We start from the raw sequence: 16990 nt of genomic DNA, 5'->3' as shown, positions 1-16990 counted from the left end.
TCTTTATAGTTCTGCTTATACTTTGTCCTCATCTTTTTTACACTATCCGGTTTCTTGTAACTGCTAATAATAAACTGTTAGGTGATGCAAATTGTTAGTTAATATACTACATAGCTTTTCAATTTATTTTTTAACAAAAATTTATTGTGTAAAATATTTTACGCTTATAACACATACATATCAAATGTTTGAATCTCATGTTTATTTTGAATTATCAAAATTTTATATCATTTATAAATGCGAGGGAAAGACTTTGGTGAGACCATTTCATCTATTGATTATAGAGGAATAAAAGTACCATTATTCTTGTGTATTGAATTCTCATCAAAATTTTTTTGTAAGCAATTCAGAGTTAATAATTTTTTTAGTTATAATAAATGAATTATGCATGTATAAAAAATTATATTCAGTTTTGGAATAATCTCTCTTATTTTTAAATCAATATTGTTGTTCATTGTATTAAAAATTTTTGAAAACTAAGTTGTAAAACATCTAATATAAAATAATGATAATAATATTCTATTAAAATAATCATGGATATTAAAAGCGTGAATCCGCACTTTCTCTAAGTGGAAGTAGCGTAATTTCATGGAATACATATATTTCTATACATATATCTCTACTTTTGTATGTTACATTAACTAGAATAGTTATCTCTTATATTACAGAAATAGTACCGTTTCCATTCTTTGGAACAATTTCAATTCCTTTATTCACGATGTTCTCGAACCGAGCAAGAAATGCTTTGCAAGAAGTTAATTAACGAAGTAAAAGTACCGCCGCTGAAGATCGTTGCGCCGTGTAGGTACTCTCTCGCGCATCTGCCCGCTAATTATTTCGAGTAAGATTGCATGCGGGCGACGACATTTCGTCTATCTGACCGAGAGGCGAGAATCCGCGCGGCGGAATCGCGGTTCCCGTCGAAGATGCAGAATATTCCGGTCTCTCCGCGAGGGGCTCGGCGGGACTGCATTCCGTTCGTTACGACGGCGGCGGCGCGGCACTTGGCTATGCGATTCACCTACATTCTCACGGCTTCCCCGGCTTGCATTAGAGAGATCGTAGTGCCCGTGAACTCCGTTACTTGTTTACAACGCGCAAACTGTAAAAATATCCTCCATTAATGCTCGCCGAATAAAACGGCGCTTCGTTGTGCAAAGTGGAACGACCGACTGCTATTTTTATAGACCTTGACGACACAAAATTATCCTAATCAAAGGTCGTCTGAGGATCACTCTGATCATGCTTTTTCATAGAAATTTTTATAGAATTTTTATTTCCCTCAAAATTAATTTTTAATAATGTATGCACAAATATATTTTTTCTAAAGAATTATATTAATTAAATAACACTGAGAGTAATGCATTTCGTATTTGTAACTATAATTGAATGTAGCAGATAATTATAATTTGTTGTAGTTATTATTACTATAATATAATAATAATAATTATAATAACAACATACGATGTAATTAGAATACAGCTCCAAAAGTGATTATAATTTTTTTCAATATAACATACACATTGTATATGTTATTATTACTAATATTATAATAGTAATAACTACAAAAATGGAGATCTTAATTTAATAATTATTTTAACATTTAATTATAGCCACAAAAGAAAATATAGTAGAAATATAGGGTTTAATATATTGGATGTATATCAAAAGCGAAAAAATTAACGATTCACCTTAGTTATATTGTTGATGCATGTAAGTATTGCGATTCATCGACTGGATTATCCAATATTGTTACGTGTAGTAACAATTACATACGGAGCAACGTTCGCGATCGATACTTTGTTATGCGCATGTCCAACATTTTTACGATTTGACATACTTTTCGGGAGAGAGATAACTGTGCATATAAGCAGCCGGGGAATCTTATTCACGCGAACGCACACACCGGGCATTGTATTTTAATCAGAATTAAAATTACGCTCTCCCGCGCGCGTGCACCAGCAATTGTCAGCTCTCCTGTACAGCACAGGAGTTTGCTCGCAATTACGGTGTATTATCCTGTTACGTAGAATGTCCTACTATTGTGAGCATTAGGCTTGCGGGCCCAGCCGCATTTAGAGTTACGGCGGGTAGTTCGTAATGCATGCATTATGTTGAATACTATCGAGAAGGAGAGAGGGGGAGAGAGGGGGAGAGAGAGGATACCGTGAGAATTCAGGCAAATTGTACGGCTGTCGCGATCTCGAGAACGTCCCGTAGATGTATGATAACGTTTATCACCACGCGGAAGAGCAGAGAAGCGCGCTTTTCCAGCGAATTTTCTATCGACGTCCACACGTTTGAATAATGTTCAAGTGCAGGAAGGAAGTGAAGGAGGATCTTATCATTCACTTCCGCATTTTCTTTCTCACGCGTTTAAGATTATAATAATATCTGTATATAAAGTAAACAATAATTTTTAATAACATTTACATCAAATTAGCTGAAGAGATTCACTCAGGAAGGAAACGTCGACGGCTCTTACTCTGCAATCGACGCATTATTAACTCTTATCGGGAGGATTTCATCAAGATTTTAATACAATGTTACAATTCATAATATGGAATTTAAGATTACCATTCTCCAATGTGAATTTCACTGACAGTCTTAAGCTAAACAAAAGCAAAGTACTTACGTGTACGCGCACAAGACGATTTTCATAGGAGAAGAACAACGTTAGTCATTTACATATAAGAAACAAAGCACTTCAATAAGAGTTAATTTAACGTACATATATTTCATCTCGATCGTGATTTATCATATCCCAGTCGTATCATCAGCAGTCGTTTTATCGTTCCTTCACATCAGCCTACGTTGTTGCGATTTAATTACGATAGCAGAGCAGAGCCGTGCACGGTGTATTGTAATGAAAAAGAAAAAAAAAGTTGTACATCACGCTGAATACCATCCTAATCATACCTGCCTGCGGAAGGGGCATCGTGTTCAGAATCGCGACCTGTGATCGTCGCTCCTCGATTAATCAGGGATAGGCAATGCGCACAGAAGCGAGACTTATCTCTTTCTCTCTCTAGGCAAGAATACTCGGCGAACTAGCAGCGGCGAACCGATTCGCGAAGGCACAAATGTGCTATTTACCTGAACGATCGGCGGCTTCGCTAATGAATAATTAATAATTAATGTGGCGGCCAGTCAGCGATGCGAATGGCTTTATCCGTCCGGCTGGATCGCATGCCCGCGAGAACGTTAAAGTTCTTGTATCCGAGATCTTGGAACGTGGAGCTAGGCTTCCTATTATTTCGCAATATTGTCTACTGGACAATGAGCACCAGTTTTCGCGTTTTATTTTCCACTTTTCACGATATGATGATTTTATATGAGCGTAATGACGACACGAAATACAATTTTCTTCATGCGCTTGGTTTCGTGATATCGTGTCTTGTGAGCCATCTCGTCGAAGCAATAATTTACCGGAACCTAGTAACGCAAACAGCGAATCGATTGCTATTATCTAATTTTTTAGTATTGCCTGCAATTCAGATGTCTATTAAACATCTCATCGATTCACAAACCTCCGTTGTATATGATTGTAATCACGGTATCAGTAATCATCGTAAGTGACGTAAAATTAAATTTTCTTCCAACCTTTCTGTGGATTGAATTGTCTCTTATAATTTCTATTATTAGAATTCCCGTTATCAGGAATAATCCGATAGCCGAGGCTACATTACGTTACAGAGTGACGTCGCGAATCTTAATTTGATACTGCCAATTTTGTTTCGTGCTGTTGTTCACGGTGAAAGTCGCGAAAAGAGGGAAAGGCTCGTAAAAAGAAAATATGCACACTTTCTACACGATAAGTCTAGATGCATCTTTGCGATCGGCTAAAATTGCCGGATGCAGGGATACTTACGCGGTCATGTACGTTCCACGAGATAGACGCGATTAATTGTTTCGACCGATATATCCCGCCGTATTTATAAACGATATTCAGGACGACCATAGCCATTATCGAAACTCCGTGATCTATGCTGCGGCGTGTCGTCTTAGTTTCACTTAAATTGCTTCGCGCGTCGTTGCATCTTCGCGCGAGAATACGCCATTGTCTGACACGTGTACGAAATGCAAACCCGCGGTTGGTATCTCCCTCGAGGAAGATCCTACATCCGAGAGTCGAATATAAACCAGTTGGCTCGAGAGTCGCAAAACTAGATATTACATATCCGCGTTGCCCGCACAAATAAGTCACAACAACTATCCGATATAACAGATTACATCGCGAATGTGAAATAAAATGTCTGCTCGGTTACGGTTAGAATTCGATAAGACCATAAGCTAGCTGGCTAGGTGTTCCGGTTTCGGTTTCAATTTCTTGATTAAAAAAAAATACCGGAACCGTTTAAGTTACGGTACTCCCCGATTACAGTTACGATATCTTTAGTTCTTCTTCTGACGTTTTCATCTTTTAATTATGACTTTTAACTATGTAACTTTTCGATTTTGTCTCTACAATATTTGCTAATGTTACTTTCTAATGCAATTCTTAATTTCTCATTCCGTATTTACTTTACATACAAATTATAAAATAATTAAAGAATAATAATTTATAGATAATTACAGAATTGTCATAGACATAATTAATTGTCTAGGGGTGACATTATAATCACCAAGTTTGCCTAATTTAATTTTCAAGAATATTACGCATTATTTACGTAATATGTATAGAAAAATTTCGTTGTAAAAAAGAAATGTATTATGCAATTTTTCTACAAAAGCAGCAGTATATAATTAAGGAACGGGGGAGGGTCGAGCATTGCTTACATTCTATTCATCTTCACCCTCTGTCGTGCTTTCATTATCTAATTATGACATTAAGGAAGTAAAGCCCAGAAAATTACGAGATAGACAAACGTTTCATTCGCAGTGCAATTCTGTGTGAAACAGATAAACGTGTTACGATAATATTAAATGCGTTTATCATCAATTATGTGGGAAGGATCTCACGAGAATAATTCAACTATTTTACCATCCTTTACATAATAAACTAGTTAGAGAACGTGCGTCACCTTATTCCTTGGATTATATAATTAACCTTTGTCAGTTTCTTAATTCTTCTACAATTTGATGTTATTTGTATACATTATATTACATTCTCGCAAGAAAAGTAGCATGAGTAAAAAAAATTAAATTGTTCAGAAGGGAGAGAAAACTATTCCTCTTTTGATTTGACATTTTTCTTTTTTTGTAAATTTAATTTGTATCACTTTTTGGGTTGAAAATCATAATCCGCACATGATAAAAAACTGAAAAAATTTTAACTTGTATCACATTTATTCTGTAAATGTTTTTAAATATACACATTAATTTTCAACTATGTATATTATACATTTTCTATTAATTTTTTTTTAGTTAGAACGCAAAACAAGAGTTTACAGTTTTAAAGAGCTGAGTTCTTATATTCAAAATCCAACTACATTACTACCGTTATGACAATTTCTCATCCTTTTTCTACGGCTCCTTATCTTTTTGTGTTCTTTCCGGATATTGACTTCAAGGCTTGCAAAATTCCGCATCTTCAGTGCGGAATTCTGCAAACCATCAACAACAGGTGCAAACGTTCACCTTTGCCAAGTGTTTCTAACGTTCAACAAAAATTTTATTATGCTGTATCTATTGCGTTATAGCCAGGTTGAAACTAGTGCGCTCTGAGTAATCAACAAAAATTAAACGGTCATTAAAGTCGCTCGCTCAAGGATCTGTTTGATTTCTAAACGAAACCAATTTTTCTCCTTTCGCGCGCCTCGGCAATAAAACATAAATACATCACGAGTGATCGAGACAAGTGGCTGACCATAGTAGCCACTTCCGTCTATTCCTTGATTGGCCTTCCCTATCAAGAGGGATCTCAGATCGGCGATCGATTTCGATGCGCCGATCACCGACGACGCGCTTGGCCGTCGATGTCAATGAACCTTTTTACCTTCTACTGAAAGGCGCAAGGTGCCGTCTCGAGGAAAAGAGAAAGAGAGATGAGCGTTGGAGACCGAGAGCTGGAGAAAGAGGTGAACACAGCGCAATCGTAATTTCATACCCGTCACGTTCACGATTGGCCAAACAGCTCGATACCGGCCTCGAGAATGTCAACTGCTCGAGTACCGTTCACCTCGACGGATTGACTGAGCAACTCGACTGGGAACTTTTTTTACTCGGCGCGCTCGATGATCCACCCTTTCGCGGGAAGGAGATCACCTGACTAGTCGAAGGCAGGGTCACGGATACAGCCTCTCGATTGTCTCGAAAGTTCCCGTTCGCTCGGGCAATGCGACATACGTGTTAAAGAATTTTCCCCGGGTTGGAAACCATGTTTCTTCTAATTTCCAATTGTTTACACATTCCATTTAGATTTTTAATCGTCATATAATTAATATAATACATATATCGCTAAACGCAAGTAAACATCTTTTAAAAACGAAAGATTTTCTTACAGGTTTTTTTTTTCAAATCCATTGTCTTCAAATTTAGAAAAGAATAAAAGTTACTGTAAAATTTTGTCGTAAAAATATGCAAATATACTTTAAGAGAATAATCATAAGCTAGAAAGAACATTTACATCATGCGAAGGTAATTTGTTGTGGAAATAAGACTATTTACGGTACGGTAGGGTAACCGGAAAAAGGTTACAGTAAATTTTCACTATCCCGACACAAAGGGCTATTTCACGTAATCTTCAACAGCGTGCGAATTTAACAATTCCTTCCGGAATGAGGAAGGAACCTTTCTCGTTTAATAGGGTCGAGGTGCGAATCGACGATACCGTAAAGTACCTTTTCAGAGTACCGTTTGAGTGCGAAATTATTTCATCTGCGTCTCGATCAAGAGCGGCACGAGATCTTTCTCACGCGAGCATGGCAGGGCTAATTACGCCCTAACGATGATATAATTACACATTTTTTTACGCGACGGAATGAGGAAGTGACCATTGCAATTTGATATGGTTTTTTTTATCCGCTGCAACAATCACTCGTGCGGCCCTCTACCCAGCCCCTTTCGTTTCTTCTTACGCGCCAACACGCCGGTCTTAAATAAAAAGCAATTCGGTCTTTCGCGAAGAGTGTTGATGCGATATTACGAAAAAGGTTCATCAACCTTATACGCAAGTATTATATACCGCGAGTTCCTCGAGCATGGCGAATATTCCTTATACGACCGTAGGTCTAATAGTCTTCACTTCAGTGGTTTACCGTTTTAATATTCGCGTAAAGTACGAGCATGCATTATATTTAGGTTTATCGCCCTCACGTATGAAATCTGCATATAATCGAGCATAAAGCTCGATTTCCTGTAACATCCTGTTATCTAAATCTCGAAAATATAGAAAATTCTTATAGCATCGCGGAAAGATCGCTTTTGTCAAGACGTCCAAGAATGATGCTGTAAAAAATTTTGACATTTTAATGACCAATTTGAGCGTCATGTATGGTGTATCAAAATTATTTTTGTATTACGTGCAATTCGACTAACAATTAGAAACGTGTCATATGAATTAATGTCTGATAGGTTGCCCTTTTTAAAAGGGGAAACAGAATACCGTACGTTTTACGATAAACGTTCTATTTCTCTTTCTTTTATATTTTAAAAAATATTGGAATACGTGGAAAAGTTGACATTACAGCCTTTGTTCACTTGCAGGAGTGTCGGCTATACAAAACGATAAAACATCCTCTCGAATGTCTCGGGAAAATATCGTGTTGAGTGCTAGCGTTTATACCGGTCCCGAAAAAACATCTAGTGAGAGTCAACCGGATGCGTCACGGACTTTCCAAAGGACCATCCCGGCGTTCCAATTGGAGAGTTCGAAAAATGTCAACGATTACGACAGAGAAGAGACCAGGATCCTGTTCAAAGAAACGAATCACGAGTCTATCGACGATCTAACGTCATCAAAGCACGTGGCGCATATCGATGGAAATAACATCGAGGCGAAAGCCGGCGAATACTACCAGTAAGCTTCATTCCGTTTCTATGAATATTGATGGAAGGGCGAATTACACGCAAAGGGGGTTTAAACGTAAATAAGTTCTCCATATTGACAGTAAAACTATATTATGTACTATGTGCTGCTATGAGTATTACATGTCGATTTAAAGTCTCATTACATCCATCAAGAATATTAATTAAATCTGTTTTTACTGTAAGTACGATTCGAATTAAATTAAAATTGAAATAAACTTTAAAATAACATAACACTAAATATTATATTAAACCGGAACTAGTCGTCTGGAGTGTTTTTTATATACAAAACTTTTGTTACTGTTCGAAAATATACATAATGATTTCAAAAAAATTAAAAAACAGGTGATCATTAAAACAAAAGTGATTATTTTTGGGTTAATAATAATAAGCGCGTCCGGATAAGTTTCAATTAGCTTTAGTTCTAGTTTCAATTAAGAGTACACTTAAAATAATCCGTTGTCACAAGTAGTATAGTGCCCACCACCAGTGAGTCGATGTCGGGGGAAGGACAAGGGGCTCCGCTGAGAGTAGATCTCCTGTCGGAGCCCCATCAGCTGGTTGGCGCGCCGAGGCAACGAGCACAGCATTCGTCAGTAACGGATCAGCAGCGACGAGGTCGTCAAGAGATTCCGAGGATCTATAGCGATCATGCGCCGCCACCGATCCTTCAAACCGCTGCACCAGGTCATAGACAAGCAAACCCTGATATACAGGACATTATCACCGGCATCGTCAAGTTGCTCAATGGCAACGTGAACGTAGCCGCGAACACCGTGAGGCCATTGAGACCAATACAAGCAACGAGGTAATCCGATGAAATTTCAATCACCCATAGCATATATTTATATCATATTTTACATTACGATTCAATCATTTGTTTCTAAAATCAGAATTATTTCGATAATTTTTGAAAATGTTATTTCATATATTTCTGTATACTTGTGTCATAGCAACAGTCATAAAATTTATAATTACATTATATTTATAGAAAAAAATATAAAAACTAAGAAGAATGCTTTTATATTAAAAAATATCATGTGAAATAATTTTCTTCTTAAAAGTAGAAAAAACACAAAAATTAATTAATGGAATGCTAATATTGTGAATAAATTTTTTTATATAAAGAGTTCTTAATTTTGTGAGTAAATTTTTACCTAAGATAATGTTAATGTAAGAAAAATTTGAGTAATACTTTAGTTAATTACTATTTGAGAAAATAATTGCAAATATGTATTCATACATATCTCATTATTAACAATGATATAAAATTTGCAGAATTAACAACAGAGGACCACCTAGAATATCGGATGTGCCGCCGTTGTTGTCGGACTTTGACACTCCTGGTATGAATCCACCACCGCCGCCACTGTCGTCGTCTCATCCTTACCCGTTTGAAAAGCCCCCTGCACCTGACAGACCATTGTTGCCACCGGAGAGACCCATTAGACCCTTCATCAGCGGAGTGCCATTACCAGAGCAAGTTGTGCCGCCTTGGAGTTGGGATTCTTCTCATAGTACGTCGTACATCCGTAAATAATTACAAACCTAATTAATCATTTATTTTGCATGGCTGCTTTAACCTAACGGAACATGAATATAAAACGGAATTTTCCGGGTAATTTTAGAAGATAGAGAATTATTTGATCATAATTATAAAACAATTATTATTTTATAAAAATTATCCGAAAAATTAATTAAATTTTTTTTTGAAGATGGAAACAGACGACCGGCACCAGCTTACAAACCTTCGCTACTGTCGCTGGATTCCTTCCATCGCGACAAAAACTTTTCAACGACGGAGAATTCGCAGTATAATTTAAAACCGGAATCCGAAACGCCTCATGAGAGCTCCACGATAAAAAAAGATGCCAGTCATCAAGAAACACTTATTAAAAATGATACTAAGAATCATGCGAGCAATTCTAGTATTGGCAAAGATCGAGTCGAATCCACAGCGGCGATCAATAATTCAGCTATCCAGAATGCAACAAAGAAATCCGAATCCGAAGAGTCCACTAAGAAGCATAATATTGTAATTCACAAGTATCATACACCATCGAAGGAAACCAAAATCAACACCGATGAGACATTGCTCCTTGGTGTTCCTACAGACTTCACTTCGACCCGCACGATACAACATCCAGAATCTTCGACAGCATCTTCGAACGAACAAATCAAAGTTACGAAATCTTCGAAAATCGAAGAAAAAATATCCACGATGTCAAAGGGAGAAAAACCGATTGAGAAAACTATCTCGACCACCTCGAAGACTTTTTCGACTAGCACCCTGAATATCGAGACCAGTTCGTCGGTCCAAGTGATCGAATCTATGTCAACGAAAGTCCTCCTTCGACCAACCGCGACTACTGTGAAACCAAGCATTGATACCAAATTCGGTGTGAGCTTGGAGCCTAGCAGCACATTAGATATCGAGTACACGGAACCAACGTCCAGCGTTTCGACGCCGACCGACGGTCTTCCTGCAACTTACTCGAAGAATTCTGCCACAACAGAGAAAAACATTCATTCCACAACTTCAACATTCACGAAAAATACAGGCACGTAAAAGAAGACATATAGAAAATATTTTATATTTATGTTGAAACCGGTCCTTGTTAAAATTTTTGTGTTAAATTCTGAGTGTTAATTTAACATAATATGATTGTGTTATTTGACTATTTTGTGATTACAATTAATATTCAACATTTTCTTAAAAATAATACAATTTATAGATAAATAATCAAATAATATAAAAATAATGTAGTTTTGAAACGTAAGATAAATGAATGAATAAATATGTAAATATGTTTCAACATATTATAATTTGTGTTAAATGTAACACATATCTTCCAACTGTGTAGAGATATATACATAAATATGTATTATTATACATAATTTTGATTTATAACAATATTATCTTACACTGTATGTTTATCCTATTTAATGCGTAATCCATATAATTAATATGGTTTATTTATTATAAATGAATAATCTGTCAAATAATTATAATAGGATCCACTGAACGTTATCGCCCACGACCTGGAATTGTTTTGGACGATACTTTGGATTATACTGGAGCGCAAGGTTTACCTAGCCAGAGACCTTATGCACCCTCGAGACATCCATCCCTCGGTGACGTTTTTGACGTAACGGTTTCGGCGATTCAAGGACCCGGAGGAAGTTCCGGTAATATAAAAATAAATTAACATTTCTTTAAGTGAGACTTTTTGATGATCGATCATTTTTATCACTTTAATTTCAGGAGGGAGTGTTAGAGTATCCTTGAACTCTGGCGGCGGTGATGTCATATTAACTTCCGCAGTAGGCGGGGAAGGTTTCGTGAGTATTGACGGTAAAAGAACGTATATGAATGTATTCGATAACACAGATCAGATGACCGCACCCACCCATGTACAACCGCAACCAACTCGAACTCAACCGCCGCCAATCATCGGTGCTGGGTATGTTTCGATTTCGCGAGGTTGAAAACATTTTTTATATCATTCAGTAAAAAAAAATAAATATTTTTTTAGCTATTTCGATCGAATTTAAGTCTATTTTGTTAGATTTGTTAGCAATTTTATCTTCTGTACCTTCTAAAAAAATTTTACGCCAAGATGGAAGACTTGGTCAAGAAGAAAAAATGTCACAGAAAAGTTTCTATTTTTCTTGCCCAGTCTCGCCATCCCACAATCGGATGCTCCTCTTGCCACTTCACGTCCGAATGGATCAAATCGAAGGCCGCCCCTGTATCGAAGACCGACGCAGCCACCCGTCAGAATAGATACTTGCATCGTAGGCGACACGAGTACGTGCGACGCAAGTCAACATGAGGCTTGCGCGACGGTTCAAGGAGTATCAGCTTGTCACTGCAAGCCAGGATACGCGAGATTGCAACATTCGTTGCCATGTAAAAGTAAATTATCAAAAATAAATCGCGAAATTTTTAAAATGCACGATCCATTGTTCATACGAATTTCTGTTTCTCGTATTTCTTTTTCAGAGATCGTCAGTATTGTCGTGTCAATTAGAGTTGACAAATTTTACGACAAGAAGGTCGTGTGGGATCGAGGATTAGCTGACAAGGACTCGGAATCATACCAAACCCTTGCTTACGAAGCCAGTAGAGCCGTAAGTATAAATTAAATTATTTATTACTCGGAATATTAGAAAAACGTTTAAATAACGACTTTAACTTTTCTTTTGAGAAATTACGTATTCTATCAAATTAAGCGCAACAAATAGTTTATTCATATCCCTGATACATAAAAGTCATAGATTATAAAAAAGATCATAAAAGTTTTATTTTTATTCATATCTAATGAGAAAATATTTATAATATGTGCTAAAAAACTTCAAATTACTTAATTAGCTAGAATAGAATTTATTAAGAGAGAAATCTAATCGTCTATTTCTTTTCATTTATTAAATATAAATTATATTATTTATTTTTTACACAATTTCTACAGATTGAGTCTGCCATGTCTATGACACCATTTTCGGACGAATACATGGGATCGCTGATAAACAACGTTTATCATGGAGACATAAGCCAAGGACAAGGCGGAGTTTTTGTGAATACTACTCTGAAACTCATTTACGAACCGAGAACGATTAGACCAAACTTAGCTGGTGAGCTTCAAAGACATCTGCTAGGTGTTATTCATAGAAGAAATAACAACATTGGGAATAGTGCCCTATACGTAGAGAGCCCACCGGGATCTATATCAAACTTGCAAGGTAATGCTCGATTAATAATTAGTACATGGTATTGCTAAAATATACTAATTTAGTTAACAGGTAAACTAAAATAATTTTGTTAGATCATCAAAATAATTATGTAAAACACCCAAACTAATTACTAGAATATTAAAACTTTTTATAGTATTGCTCATCATGTTTGAATGTTTTTCGTAATTATTTTGATGGCACAGCGAAATTATTTTCATATCTGCTATGTATCTAGCTAAATTTTAAGATTAAGCGATTTTAAGAGATACATTTTTTTAAGATGCAAAACTGTTCTTTTTGCTTTAGTTATAATAGATGCAAAGTTTCAAATTGTTTAAACTATTTTAAACATTTTAACTATTTAATTTCAATATTTCATGAAATAAAAAATATAACTTAAAAAATTACGAATAAGAATTGATAATATAAATCATTTATATAGATCTAGACGAATGCGCCTCATCGGAGTTGAATGACTGCCATTCATCTGCCAGTTGCACTAACACTTTCGGCGGTTTTACATGCTCCTGCAATTCAGGATTGAAGGACCCTCATAAAAACGATCCTAATGAATCCGGCAGAACGTGCTTGTCGTGTCCCTCGACCTATTGCAATAATCGCGGCACTTGCTCTTATCAGGGAGATCAGATGCACTGCACGTAAGTAAACACGATCGTCTAGGTTCTCGTTAAATGCATTGAACATTTCTTTTTAATTTTCAGATGTACCGGAAATTATTATGGCGCGCAATGCGAGGTCGACGGGGAGGTCTTGGGCGTTGCTATAGGCGCATCCGTGGCCGCGTTAATAATCATAGTTCTAACTCTAGTCTGTCTCGTAATGTGGAGGTAATCATCGTTGAAAAAAGAAAACTTTTCAATACTACTGTTATTATTATGATAATATACATTTAATTTTGCATGTATGTTTTGCAGTCGTAAATGGTCTCGCGAACAAAAGTCTGCGGGTTCTCCGGTGTACGGTTATATTCAAGGTGGAATACCCGGTACTCTTCCAGGTAAACTCAATTAGCAGTTAAATATAAATTTCATCTTTCACTAATGGCTACAATTTAAAGACGTAAATAATTACAGGGACTTTAGCGAGGGTTGGTTCTGTAGGCACTCTAGCGTCTGTAAAACAAGGACCACCAACGAATTTGCCACCTTACATGTGGGCCCATTTTGGGGAGCATATGGCTACAGCGAATCTCTATGCGGTACGCATTAACTTTATCAATTAATGTTCAATAAGTAATATCAGAGATTTAATGAGAATTTTATATATTAAAAGAAAAAAATGTTATATTAAAATGCATAATAAATATTAAGAAAGCATAAAAATATTAAATACGCATAATAAAAATTAAGAAAGCAAGAAAAAATGCGAACACGTGCACAACACAAAATTTTAATGCTTATAAATAAATAGATGATAAAAACGATATAAGCTTGATAACATAAAAAAACATAAAATCATATAAATGTTATTAAAATGCAAGATATTAATTCTTAAAGTTGTAAATTGGATGGTTTTTGCGCAATAAACTGTAATGACTAAACTGATATTTCTTATTTTGTTCTAATTGTGCTTGTTAGCGATAAGAAACTCATTAAATTTTCTTTATCGGAAGACCGAACCCATGGGCCCTACACGACCGAGCTCGGCGATGTTCGGTTATCCACCCATGAGCATTCACGGAACATTGCCTCCGGTTCCATTACCGCGACTTCAGGCCCCGTTGCGGCCGAGACAGAGACCACAGCCAGATCCGGATAGCTCGGATTCTGAACCGCAAGATAAGGACAGAGCTGACCTAATTCCTCAAAGCAGTGGTTTTCATGTGCCGAGGCCAAAATCAAGATCTTCATTAGCGGTGAATATCCATTAACTCATCGAGCATACATTATATATCTTAATAGAAGATAAATTAAGCCTTGCACGTAAAAAAAATATTTACTGTGTTTATTGTAAAATAAAATTTATTTTATAATATATCTATCTGAAATTAATAGCGGTTTGTTATTGAATTAAAGTAATTCGCTTTTAGTTTAATTGCATTATTAAATTATTAAATATAACGTATTGAATAGTAGATAAAAATGAATTTATATTAATATGTCACACTTTCGAATAAAAGTTTTAGAGTAAAAGGTCTCTTTAACCTCATCATGTTAATTAAATCTGAAATAGAGAGATAAAAAGAAATAGAAAGAAATTTAATAATTACAAAGCCAATTCTTCAGAATAAAAGAAATCCAATATAATACCGCAAAGCAATTTTTAATCAATTCACTTTAAATTGCCAATTTTGTGCAAATACTTCGTTCTGATCCTTTTCCGATTTTATCCTTTCAATATAATTTATTTGTTTAATTTTGTCTGAATCCGATTCATTTGTATTACGACTCATTTCATTCATTTAATTACTACAACTATAGAAACTAATTAACTATTAGTTGTATATCGACGAGTTGGCTTATGTTTCAGAATCAAAGCGGTATCTACAACGACGTGGAGTACGACCAGGGTGACGTTCATCATTTATCGAAGAACAACATCCCGATGTCCACCTACAGACCGTATTACAGAACGTGAACTTCACATCGTAGATCGCGAGAAGTAGTACATTTGCGCACGTGTGTCAAGGGACGGCACTAAATAACCATTGCAAATTTATCGTCTAAAGTGCTCAATAAATAGTGCATTAGGACACGTGTGGTGTGGTGCTGCTGCTTCTGTTGGTGCGAAATAATCCCACGATAGAAGCTGCGAGTCATCTGAGCAAACGTACCGAACACATATGGAAGATTTGCATACGTGAAGTGAGCTATTCGTATCCGCGCGTATTAAGCGGATTAGATCTTGCTCGCTTTAAAGTCGTGTTCTTATAGTCACGCGATATCGTATTTGCGATAGATCAATTAATTCTTAGCGTGATACGCAGATATTTATTATTCGTTATATAAGTTCAGATATTTTGTAAAATTCAAAAGTTCGCTTATGTTAGATAGTTTTATTGCGAGAGACACATATGCGACGACTGCATATATTTGACTATTTTTAATTAACTCGTTATCATTGTTAGCTCAATACTCAGAGAGTAAAGGCTAATCTACAATGTGCTCTTTGCTTCCTGTTTCTTGCTTTTTGCGTATTACCGTTTTGTCTCTTCGTACGGTATTTTATTAACAATCGTGTCTTTTTTGATGTTTGTTCTTTTCACTTTTATCTTGTCAATTTTGATAAAATAACAAAGATAAAAAGGTAAAGTGTAAAAAGTAAAAGAAAACAGGAAACAAAGAAAACATTATAAATTAATCTTAAGAATAATTTATAAGAGCAAATATATCGACTGTTTATGATTAGTTACAATTGTTAAGCACAAATTAACTGTTATAAATTATGTTACTACGTTATGACTATTAAATTTAGTGCAAAAATTTAATTTTTATGTTAAATTTTACTATAAGAATTTAAGAGTATAATTGTATTAATATAATTACGGTTTATTTATTAAAATCTTATTGAAAAAGGTACACCAAGATCTAAGGGCAGTAAATAATTATTTTCTTACGCATCATGAGATATAACTTTAATTCATTAAGCACTCATTGTAATTATCGTAATTATTGTAAAGAGTTTTTAGATTCAATACAAATGTCATTAAAATTTAATTTAGTTTTTATTTTATCTTTCTAACTTGTTGAAAGTACATAAAATAGTATGCAGCAGAAAATTAATAGAACATGTATGAATCAATGAAATAAAAAACTAATAATAACTAATTTGGAGCAATTAATACAATTTAAAGTTCAATTAAAATTAAAAAATTGAAAGTATAACCATATTATTTTCAAATTAATTAATAACAAAAATTCTAACGAGAAAAAACAATTCAAATATAAAATACGAAATAATTTAATATTTTCACAGAATACGTCATAGGTGAATAATATCAGATAAACGAGAAATCAAATAAATAATATGGTCAATTAGATGAAACGTTATTTATATTTTTAGTGATGTGCGAAAATTTAAACGATTTTAATTTGATTGTTTTAACGATGAGTCGTATCGCGCACGTCAACTGCCATCGATCCGCGTGACACATATGAGGTCGAGACAACATTGTGGCAGGAATAAAATATTTAGCCGGGTGAACTTCCAACGAATGAACACGAGATGCGTACGTATTAGTAGGTATACGTAGAAGAGGTGAACAACCTCGATCGATTTCCATCGAGGAAGCTGTGGTTGAACTGCTCAATGTTTCAAACGTTTTACC

The 16990-nt window shown here is 35.4% G+C and overlaps 1 protein-coding gene across 1 annotated transcript in view; it reads left to right on the top strand.

The window, feature by feature from the left end:
* The window catches only part of LOC105829558, a 30196-nt gene extending 13687 nt beyond the window's left edge, over positions 1-16509 (top strand). Inside the window, exons 2-16 of the mRNA XM_036286269.1 lie at positions 7631-7960; positions 8441-8776; positions 9247-9485; positions 9684-10529; positions 10984-11157; positions 11234-11432; positions 11649-11887; positions 11975-12102; positions 12441-12711; positions 13145-13361; positions 13425-13550; positions 13638-13720; positions 13797-13921; positions 14336-14578; positions 15193-16509. Coding sequence (XP_036142162.1) covers positions 7631-7960; positions 8441-8776; positions 9247-9485; positions 9684-10529; positions 10984-11157; positions 11234-11432; positions 11649-11887; positions 11975-12102; positions 12441-12711; positions 13145-13361; positions 13425-13550; positions 13638-13720; positions 13797-13921; positions 14336-14578; positions 15193-15300 — 3664 coding nt within the window. The 3' untranslated portion in view covers positions 15301-16509. The remainder of the gene's footprint in view (positions 1-7630; positions 7961-8440; positions 8777-9246; positions 9486-9683; positions 10530-10983; positions 11158-11233; positions 11433-11648; positions 11888-11974; positions 12103-12440; positions 12712-13144; positions 13362-13424; positions 13551-13637; positions 13721-13796; positions 13922-14335; positions 14579-15192) is intronic.
* The last annotated feature ends 481 nt before the right edge of the window (positions 16510-16990 follow it).

This window comes from Monomorium pharaonis, chromosome 4 (genome assembly GCF_013373865.1).
Source record: "Monomorium pharaonis isolate MP-MQ-018 chromosome 4, ASM1337386v2, whole genome shotgun sequence".
Classification (NCBI taxonomy): Eukaryota; Metazoa; Arthropoda; class Insecta; order Hymenoptera; family Formicidae; genus Monomorium; species Monomorium pharaonis.
This window is presented reverse-complemented; position numbering and strand designations above follow the sequence as displayed.